The sequence below is a fragment of the Salvelinus sp. IW2-2015 genome, linkage group LG31, assembly GCF_002910315.2.
Source record: "Salvelinus sp. IW2-2015 linkage group LG31, ASM291031v2, whole genome shotgun sequence".
NCBI classification, from domain to species: Eukaryota; Metazoa; Chordata; class Actinopteri; order Salmoniformes; family Salmonidae; genus Salvelinus; species Salvelinus sp. IW2-2015.
Window position 1 is genome coordinate 27,303,645 of NC_036870.1, and position 11,092 is coordinate 27,314,736.

At 47.5% G+C, this 11,092-nt stretch overlaps 1 protein-coding gene across 2 annotated transcripts in view; it reads left to right on the forward strand.

The window, feature by feature from the left end:
• Window positions 1-9,542, forward strand: part of poc1bl (POC1 centriolar protein homolog B (Chlamydomonas), like) — a 41,343-nt gene extending 31,801 nt beyond the window's left edge. For both annotated transcript variants that reach the window (XM_023976164.2, XM_023976163.2), the window contains exons 7-11: window positions 551-727; window positions 3,010-3,141; window positions 4,065-4,175; window positions 7,395-7,547; window positions 7,766-9,542. In XM_023976164.2, the coding sequence (XP_023831932.1) occupies window positions 551-727; window positions 3,010-3,141; window positions 4,065-4,175; window positions 7,395-7,547; window positions 7,766-7,906 (714 nt within the window). In that variant the 3' untranslated portion in view covers window positions 7,907-9,542. The remainder of the gene's footprint in view (window positions 1-550; window positions 728-3,009; window positions 3,142-4,064; window positions 4,176-7,394; window positions 7,548-7,765) is intronic.
• Window positions 9,543-11,092: the final 1,550 nt, after the last annotated feature.

Here is an 11,092-nt window from a genome sequence, read left to right on the forward strand (position 1 = left end):
ATAGCCGTGCAGTGATGCTCCCCATCCAACCTGACAGAGCTTGAGAGGATCTGCAGAGAAGAATGGGAGAAACTCCCCAAAAACGTGGCAAAATTGTAGTGTCATACCCAAGAAGAATTGAGTCTGTAATCGCTGCCAAAGGTGCTTCAACAAAGTACTGAGTAAAGGGTCTGAATACTTATGTAAATGTGATATATTTTTTATAAAGTTGCAAACATTTCTACAAACCTGTTTTTGATTTGTCGTTATGGGGTGTTGTGTGTAGATTGATGAGGAAATTGTTTTATTTATTCCATTTTAGAATAAGGCTGTAACGTAACAAAATGTGGGGGAAAAGTCAAGGGGTCTGAATACATTCCGAAGGCACTGTATATATACATATAAAGAAAACACGAGCAATAGGAACCTCTCCACAAATCTTACATTTGGGATTTATGGGAAGGTTTGAGTCACATGCATACCCATTCTGTATATCTCGTCTGGRTTTTTGCCCGAAATATCATAAGATGCAAAAAATGTCAAATGGGCTATATTTCTTCCTGTTCCCCAGGTGTGGCAGTGTGGAGGTTCTCTGGAGATCCACCCCTGCTCCCATGTGGGCCACGTCTTCCCAAAGAAAGCCCCCTACGCCAGGCCCAAGTTCCTCCAGAACACGGTCCGTGCTGCCGAGGTGTGGATGGACACCTACAAACAGCACTTCTACAACAGAAACCCCCCGGCCAGAAAGGTAGAGTACTGTACTACACTTTACAGTAAAATGTTATTTTATCTCGCTCCCCATCGTCATATGATTGATGTGAGGTACAGTATTGTCAGTGAGTTGTAGGGGCTACAACAAAGTTACACCATTATGAGGTAGCTTGTGGTTAGAGCGTTGGACCAGGAAACGAAAGGTTGCTGGATCGAATCGACAAGGTGAAAATATGTTGTTCTGCACCTGGGCAAGGGAGTTAACACACTGTTCCCTGGGTGCCGAAAACGTGGATGGCGATTTAAGGCAGCCCCCCACACCTCTGAGGGGTTAAATGCGGAAGACACATTTCAGTTGAAGGCATTCAGTTGTACAACTGACTAGGTATCTCCCTTTTCCTTAGTAGTGGAGGATGCAGTGATTGTAGATCAGGCTGTAGAAATACCAATAATAAAGTCACTTATTGTAATGTGCATAATCCCAACAGGTGATAAGAAGTAGGTCATGCTTTAGTTAAAGGACCAATCAGGAGATAAAAAAAATAACAAAGCATGCACTCCGACATTTGTTTTGGTAAACCGCTGAGGGATGGGGCTTGAAGTATAACCACTCTTAAATTCTTAGACAGAGCTTTGGACTGACTGTCAATGATATCAAAATTATAGTTTTAACCATGTTTTGAAGCTATACAGTGTTTGTTTACATTGACTTGGTTAACAAACATGGGAGTAAAACCAGCTGATATTTTGGGTTCTGATGGGGTATGACAGTTGAACTAAGCTCACGAGGCATTTTTAAGATCTGTTCTTCAGGAATCAATGTCTATATACTGTATCAAGGATCATCAACTAGATTGAGCCGCGGGATGATTTTTGTCTTGAGAGGTCGGGGGCTGGAACATAATAAATAAATAAACATTGAGCCGGCAAATTGACCGCAAGAAGCACAAACAGAGGTTTAAAATGATTATGTTTTAGTCAAACATTTCTTGCATTTCTATATGATCATGTGTCTCTCTATGCGTGGGAATATTTGGGAACAGATTTCTTAAAATTMAAATCACTTGGTGCTGATTTCCTGGTGTTTTTAGTCTTTTATGGCCAAATTTGGCCCACGATGGTCGCCAGTTGGAGAACCCTGCTGTATCATCCACAGTCAAAGGGAATGTAGCAACTCTTGATTGGCCCTTTAGAGCTGTGATAGTTCTACCAAGGATGGAACACCCTAGACTTGATTAATATTGTATCGTAATGGAGTAACTTGGATGGAGATGTTGCTTCACCTGTCTGGGTGTCAGCAGTGGTTGAGGAGGTTGTGTGTGTGTCCCTCTCGGCTTTCTTTGTGTTGCCTGATATCAAAGTCTCATGTTCATCTTGGTTTCACCTCTGAAATAAATTACATTATTAATGCCAGGCATCTTTGATCAAACAATAAATTACCCAACCAAAGGTAGCTGGAGACTGGGTGCCAGAGGGAATTGGTAGGTTTAAATTCACTTGGACCTAAACCACTAGTCTTTTGTCTAAACGTACCAGGTGTGTTTTCACGAGGAACCAAGCAGAAGCTAACGGGATGAAACAGAAAACAAAAAACATACCTGAATTTTATTCAGTAAGAAATGGTTGTTTTAAATGTTTTGCTACGGTGTGCCCTAATGAATACACCCCTGGTTCATCAGTTGCCACAAACATGTGTTTGAATTCCCATCCCTTTTGGTTTAAAGTGGGGAGAACCACTGCTGTCAGTACTACACAGGTGTCACGCTCACACCTATCATCCAGGAAAACCTTCTCAATGACTTTCATTAAGGACACAACAGCAGTGCACCACCCAGGATTCAAGTTATCAGACCAGGATGTAGCTACTTCATGTTGTCACCCAGTACCATCATGGTTAGTGTGGCATATCAAACCACTCCTAGGATTGGCATATTTGGCCAGAGCTGCATTGAGGATTGCAGTGACATCCAGCTTAATTACATTTACATTTACATTACATTTTTGTCATTCAGCAGACGCTCTTATACAGAGCAGCTTACGGGAGCAATTAGGGTTAAGTTCCTTGCTCAAGGTCACATTGGCAGATTTTTCACAGTCTGCTCTTTGGTTACTAGCCCAACGCTCTAAACCGCTAGGCTACCTGCTGCCCCGGTTATTATTCTGGTKTGTCTTATAGAGTTGTGTGTGGGCCTAATTTGTGAAATGCTGGAAATTGGTGCAAGCTAAAGTGTTATGTTGTTTACTCAATGTGTCAATGTTTTTAAGTGTATCCATCCCTACTCAAATAAACATGTTAGATGAAGTGTTATTTTTCCACAGGAGACATATGGGGACATCTCAGAGAGGGTTGTCCTCAGAGAGAGACTGAAATGTAACAGCTTTGACTGGTACCTGAAGAACATCTACCCTGACCTGCATGTACCAGAGGACAGGGAGGGCTGGCACGGGGCGGTGAGTCTGTCTCTCTCTCTCCCCATCAACACGATTCCATATCTTAAGCACTAAGGCACTCCAACAAACTAAACATAAAACATGGGTCTGTAATAAGTTGAAGCCAAAATGAACTCCTATGTCCTACCTCGTTGGCCTCCATGTAGATGTGAAATGAGCATGGTAATAGCATTCAAATATACCAGTATCTCCTACCCATCTTCCTCTGCCATATTGCCTGCATACTTTTAGTTCTTCTATATGTAAAAATGTATGAATTTTTTGTCCTTGAATTTTTTGTCCTTGAAATTGAACAGGCTCAATTTGTTGGGGCATGGACTCGACAAGGTGTTGAAAGCATCCCACAGGGATGCTGGCCCATGTTCACTCCAACGCTTCCCTCAGTTGTGTCCAGTTGGCTGGAAGTCCTTTGGGTGGTGGACCAGTCTTGACACACATGGGAAACTGTAAAAAACCCAGCAGCATTGCAGTTCTTGACACTAACCAGTGTTCCTGGGATCTACTACTATACCCCGTTCAAAGGCACTTAAATCTTTGTCTTGCCCATTCATCCTCTGAATGGCACACATACACAATCCATGTCTCAATTGGCAAGGCTTAAAAATCTTAACCAGGCTCAGAAATCTTAACCTGTCTCCTCCCCTTAAATCCACTTTTCTTCAATGTAGATGAAGGGGAGGAGACTGGTTAAAGAAGGATTTTTAAGCCTCGAGACAATTGAGAAATAGGTTGTGTATGTGTGTCAGTCTCAGTGTATGAAGCCTTCTTTACATCAGCAGTTGTCACTATACAGAAACCCAGTCCAAACCCCCAAAGAGCAAGCAATGCAGAGGCAGAAGCACAATTGTTTGTCTCCTTTAATCTGACCCTCTTTGCAGTGATGGCAGATCTCATGATGCTAATCCGGATCATTCTCATCACAGGTGCGTAGCTCTGGGATCCATTCAGAGTGCCTGGACTACAACGCCCCGGAACACAGTCCCACGGGGGCGCACATCTCCCTCTTCGGTTGCCATGGGCAGGGCGGCAACCAGGTGATTTAATAATGTCTTGTCAGTTTATTTTCTCTCTCTCTCAACCCCCCTGATCCCACGTCCGTCTCTCTGATGGACGGACGGAGTGGTTACTCTGAATGTCAACCATATCCGGTGACTGTGGGAGAATATCCATCTCAGCTATCTAGAATTTAGTGTCAAGTGAGATGCTGAGACATCTACAACTTTGGCTTAGTATTTCTAGACAAAGTATCCTAAAGCATATTTTAGGCCTAAATCTACATAAAACTAATTTTTTATACTTTTATATCTATGTTTGTAGTTAGTTTGCAGATACTTGCTGACTGTATGGATGTATATTTGATGTCAGACAACAGGGAGTAGTGGAGGCCTCTGTCTGCATGCCCATCTCCACCGGCTATATTTCCATCTCTGATTACTCATTGATGCATCAGGTGTCCAACGCTACTAAAAGCACCATGTGTGTGACTGAAAATCAATGTTTCCACAGCCTGCACTGAAACAGAAACCTCTACCTTCTCTTTAGAGAGTTCACTCCTCGTTCCATTTAAAAGATACATGAGGGGGGAGGGGTGAGGGGTGCAATGGGAGGGGAAGGAGTGCGAGGGAAGGGGTGCAATGGGAGGGGAAGGAGTGCAATGTGTGTGAGGGGAAGTGAGTTTGCGAGGGAAGGGGTGCAATGGAGGGGAAGGATGTGCGAGGGGAAGGGTGCAAATGGAGGGAAGGAAGTGGCAATGGAAGTGGGGAGGGGCGTGCATGGAGAGAGGCGCGCAAGGAGAGAGAGGGGAGCGCGCGGAGAGAGAGGGGCGCAGGGAGGAGGGGCGCAGGCAGAAGAGGGGCGGCAGGCAGAGAAGCAGGAGGCAGGAGAGGCGCGCAGGGGGAAGAGAGAGAGAGAGGGGCGCGTGCGGGTGGAGGGAGAGGTGTGGTGGAGAGGAGAGCGCCAGGGGGGAGAGAAAGAGCGGTGTGGGGGAGGAGGAGAGAGGTGCGCGGGCGAGGGAGAGAGGCGCAGGGAGAAAGGCACGCCGCGGAGAGAGGCGTGCAGGAAAGAGACGCGTGCGCGGGGGGAAAAAGAGGTGAGCGGGGGAGAGAGGCACGCCCGAGAGAAGGCACGGCCGGAGAGAGGCACGCCGGAGAGAGGCGTGCAGGAAGAGACGGCGCGGGAGGGAGAAAGAGGCACGCCCGGAGAGAGGCACGCCCGGAAGAGAGGCGTGCAGGGAAAGAGATGGCGTGCGCGGGGAGGGAGAAAGAGGTGAGCGGGGAGAGAGGCACGCCGGAGAGCGTGCAGGAGAAGAGGCGCGCGGGGTAGCGAGAAAGAGGCGCGCGTGGGTAAGGGAGAGAGGCGCGCGTGGGGGAAGGGAGAGACGCGGTGGGGAGGAGAGGCTCGTGGGACGGAGAGGCAGAAAGGCTCGTGGGGGGGGGAGAAAGAGGCGCGCGGGGGGAGGGGAGAAAGAGGCGCGCTGGGGAGGGAGAAGAGGCGGCGGGGGAGGGGAGAGCGCGCGGGGGGAGGGAGAAAGAGGGCGCGCGGGGGAGGAGAAAGAGGCAGCGCTGGGGGAGGGAGGGAGGGAAAGAGGCGCGCGGGGGAGGGAGGGAGGGAGAAAGAGCGGGAAGGGAAGGAGAGGAAAGCGGAGGGAGTAAGAGGCACAGGAAGAGTGGTGCGCGGGAGAGAGTGGTGGCGCGAGGAGAGGTGGTGCGCGAGGAGAGAGTGGTCACGGGGGGAGGTGAGAAAGCGGCACAGGAAGATAGGCGCGCACAGAGAGGGAAAGAGGCGCGCAGGAAGGGAGGAGAGAGAGAGAGAGAGAGGGAGGCGGCAGGGAAAAGAGACGCGTGCAGGGAGAGAGAGGCGCGCGGGGGGGAGGGAGAAAGGCACGGGAAAGAGAGAGAGAGAGAGAGGTGGCGCCGTGGAGAGGGAGAGAGGCACGTGGTGGACAGGGCGTGAGGGGGAGGGAAAGAGAAGCGGGGAGGGAAAGAGAGGTGGGAGGGGGGGAAAGAGTGGCGCGCGAGGAGAGGGAGAGAGGCATGCGGGGAGAGGGAGGGAGGCAGGGAGAGGGCGTGTGCGGGAGAGATGCTCGCAGAGAGAGGGAGAGAGGCTCTCTGTCTCTCTCCCTGATCGCCTGCCTGCGAAAGAGGCGCGCTGGGGGAGGGAGGCGAGAAAAAGGGCGCGCGGGGCGAAGAAGAGAGAGAGAGAGAGAGAGAGAGAGAGGAGTAGGTGTGGAGGAGGAGAGAGGCACCCGCGACAAGGGTGCAGGGGGAGGGAAAGAGGCGGGGAGGAAAGAGAGGTGTGCGGGGAAGAGGGAGGTAGAGAGAGGCGTGCGGGAGAGAGAGCAGAGAGGCTCGCGCCGCACGAGGGAGAGAGGCTCTCTGTGTGTTCTCCCTGATCGCCTGCCTGCGAAAGAGGCGCGCGGGGGGAGGAGGAGAAAGAGGCGCGCGGGGGGAGGGAGGGAGGGAGGGAGGGAGGGAAAGAGGCGCGCGGGGGGGGGGAGGGAAGGGGGGAGGAGGGAGGATGGAAAGAGGCGCCGCGGGAGGGAGGGAGAAAGAGGCACGCGGGTGGAGGAGAAAGAGGCGCGTGGGAGAAAGAGAGAGAGAGAGGTGCGTGTGGAGAGGGAGAGGCACACGCGGACAAGGGCGTGCGGGGGAGGGAAAGAGAAGGGGGGAGGGGAGGGAAAGAGTAGCGGGAGGAAAAGGTGCTGGGGGGAGGGGAGGGAAAGAGAAGCGGGGAGGGGGAGGGGAAAGAGAAGCGGGGAGGGGGAGGGAAAAGAGAGGTGCGTGGGGGGGAGGAGGGAGGGAAAGAGAAGCGGGCGAGGGGGAGGGAAAGAGGGCCAAGGGGGAGGGAAAGAGAGGTGCAGGGGGGAGGGAAAGAGCGGCGGGGAGGGAGGGGGAGGAAGACAAGAGGACGTGCAGGGGGAGGGCGTGAGGGAGGAGAGGCGCGGTGTGGAGGTAGGGAGGAGAGGCGCGTTTGAGGAGGGGGTGGGAAAGAGAGAGGCGTGCAAGGAGAGGGAGAGGCAGAGAGGCTCGCGCGCGCACGCAGGGAGAGAGGCTCTCTCTGTGTGTCTCTCTCCCTGATCGCCTGCCTGCGCCTCTCTCTCTGCGGGCACCTCTCTCCGCAGGTGAGGGGAGAGAGGCACCGAGGGAGAGTGAGGCACAGGCAGGCGCTCAGAGAGGGAGAGAGAGATAGGAGTACGGTGGTTACTATAATTCAGATAAGCAGAGTTTAACCATGCATCTCTCTCTTTCCCATAGTACTTTGAGTACACGACTCATAAGGAGATCCGCTATAACTCTGTGACGGAGCTGTGTGCCGAGGTCCCCGAGGGACAGACTTACATTGGGATGAAACACTGCCCCCATGACAGAACCCCTACACCCCCCACCATCATCTGGGAGTTCAGAGAGGTGAGTGATGCAGACGCAAGCAAAAACATGCATGTAAGCAGAGAAATTCTCTTACACACATACTCACAGAAAAACACTACAGATTTCATAGTATGCACCACTGGGCTGATTGAATTGGTAAACACAAGACAAGTTGTCTTGTCAGTTAGAAATGGACTATATTCAACTCTTCCATAGCTGTAGTGTCTTACCTGGATGTCTCTGTATTACCACTTCAGGACGGGACCATATACCACCCTCACTCAGACATGTGTGTCACCTCCTACCGCACAGCCGAGGGGCGAGCGGACGTCCAGATGAGGACGTGCACTCCCGGGGACAAGCACCAGCGCTGGAAGTTTGAGAATGGGAGGAACTAGCCTCACCCTAACCCTAATTGACCTTTGACCTAAGTGCAATTACAGTTCCACGGTGGACGATTGAGAGGCAGGATTTTTAAAGAGGGACCCAGCAAAGCCCCTCAGCAAACGACCTACTTGTTCCCTGTGGGAAGACTTCCTCATTTAAAGTGCCTTTGCAAACCAAGTGGGGTCCACACCTGAGGTGACAGTATTTATGCCCGTCTGTCAGAATGACCTAGTTTTGTTGATCTTTCCTTCCTGTCAGTATGTGGGCTGAAAAACAATAAGAAAGCTTGAAGGAACAGTCCAGGATTGTCTAGTGGTGTCAGATCTAAAAGACTGGTTTCAAAGAGGATCAATGGCAGGCATCATGGGAGTTTGGTTTTTTAATTCAGTGGGATCGGCATAGATTCGAACAAGTACTGTTGCACTACAGAATGATTTTATAGAATATTTTGGTGGTGTTTTTTTTACAGGTAGACCACAACAAATAACTGAATGGTGTTGTCCTTAAAATAAGATAAAAAAGTTTAGTACATTAAAACGATTCATTTAGAGGTCTAAATGATTACTCTTTTCTATGTGTGGTTAATCTGAGGTTTGCAATTCAAAGATAACCATTTGAGATAGCTGAATAAGTCCCAAAGCTTTGTATCATATGAGACTTAACTATACAAGCCCCATCTTGTTGTTTATGTGAAGTTAAGAGGACCCTGTCGTGCTAGTAGGCTGTATGTGTTCTACTCACCAGCGTCCGTCTCTCTGTTTGGAGACTGTTCAAACTAGGTTGAAATCGGGCTATTCGAACAAGACTTGAAACACTTAAGCTTGTGCTAAGTGCAATTTTCCATTGCCCGAGGGTGGTGGGATGTCTGACATTGTTGTCTGGGAGTCTTCACTGTGCTGTGGATTCAAAAACTGAGGCACAGTTAAAAAATTTGGGCAGAATTCTTTTACATTTATTTTAATCTATAAAAAATAAAAAATAAATAAAAATTGAATGTGCCTAACATACAATTATAAAGATGTTCATTTGACTTTCATAGTGGCAATATTCTCATATAAGTCTTGGTCTACAGCAATGTTGTCTGCTCTCTTCCAAGGCCTCACCATTGCAACTAACACAAGCATGTCACAGCATTGCTTACTTGTAGCATTTATACTGTATCATGCATCAATTGCTGATCTCTCAAGGGATTGATTCTCTTAAACCTGCCACACAACAGATTCCCTTGTCTTTGACAGACTTACATCAACACCTGCACTCTGCTCTTACTCTCCTAACCTGAACCTTTCCTATAATATCAGGTTCCCTTGATTGGGATTCCAGAACCACATTATGGCCTTAATAACAATGATTCCGTGTTTGTTGCTATTGAAGTGCTTATTGAAATCAGTTGTACCGCCGCAGACTGTTTTTCCTAATGGTCTTTTTGTGGTCCTTTGCACTAGGGCATTTTTTTTTCTCCCATATCAAATATTTGTAATGATTGTTTGATCATTCAAAATGACTCCAGCTTAATAGGATATTTCTTGGTATAAAGGGACCTGAATGGGATGTGGCGTATTTAAACTACTGAACTGATTTAATAAGCACAAGAGGTGGTGGGGATTATTGTTTGTACCAGTGAAGAATAAAAGGGTCAAAATAAAATTGGTGTTGACATTTTTTTTATTTAACCTTTATTTAACTAGGCACGTCAGTTAAGATTTACAGTGGCGGCCTACCCCGGCCAGACCCTCCCCTAACCCAGAGCCCAACCGAGCTACCGAGAGTTTTGGAGGATTGCTAGATCAATGCCTTTTAACTCACTGAACAATGAATCCAAAGGAGTTGGTTTTATTTATTTTAGTACTGACACAAGACTCCAGTGAACTTTGACAAGGAAGTAAGAAAGGCTTTTCTTCACTATAGGTATTTCCAAATGTACTGATTTAGCACCATCTAGTGGCGATGGAAGGAACCACTCAATGTCAAATGGGGAAGTGATGCCGTTTTAATCCTTAAGAGTCTATTATAATCTAAGTAACCTAATCCCCATCAAAATCTGTCAGTTTAAACTAGAGATATGTTGTTGTTTTGCATAGACTGTCCCAATCCACCTCATCCGCCTATGTCGGCCTTCCGCATCAGCGGTGAAAGGTGGCATAGCTACAGCGGTGTTTGTCAGACCACCAGACATCCCGAACATGTGGTCCTTCACGAAAACGTCTGTAGCGTCCGAACGGTTTGGCTATTATGACCACTATGGAAAGGGGAGAATCTTACGAACACGATGGTGTTCTCTATTTTGCTCTGACCCCTACCAGTGTCACGGGACTCCTCTGAAGGTAACCCATACAAACGAATGGAAGTATGGAGGCCGTTTTGTGCCAACAAAAATAAGCGTTTAAATCCAAAAATATATATATTTTCTGAGCTTTCTTATATCTCCTAGATATAGGACAGACACTTCAAACTCTTATTCTTATGATGAATATTTGAAGTCTTTTTATTTATTTTATTTATGAATGTGTTACTCAATGCGTTTCTATAGTAGTGAAGACCAAATTCAATATTTGAACAACAACAAAAAAGTATATGTAATTTTTTTAATACCTAAAGGGGTCCTAAAATTCTAACTCAAATAGTTAAATGATCCATGGTATGACCTTCTTAAAACAATTCCATATGTTAACTTAGTACCCCCCTAACTGCTTTTTAAACCTTACCATGAGCAATTAAACAATCAGGATTTCCAACATTSTTTAGTACATTACATTACCAGAGCCTCTGGTGTTTACTACTTATCCAATCAAATTACTCCATGGCTTTGTGTGAAATGGTAGAATAATCTTCAGGCTCAGCGAAGTGTAATCCTAAATACATTTTGCTTGCCAGAAATTATGTAAATGACACTTGTGAAATGCTGTAGCATGTGCATTACTCTGGATAGCACCTTGAGATATTGCGTCATAAGCACCATGGAAATTAAGCCAATTAACTGGAGGTTAATGTAGTACCATATTAGTTGGCTTCTTGACACTAATGCCACTACATGCACTACTGTCTGAGGAGAGTGTATGGACCATTGAATTTGCATTTAAAGTATCTCTCTTTTACATATTATTGTATGTTTAATAGGTTAAGAGAAATAATAACCTGTTGGCCTACAAAAAATAATAAACCTGTTGGCCTACAAAATGAGTGTTGACTGTTTATTT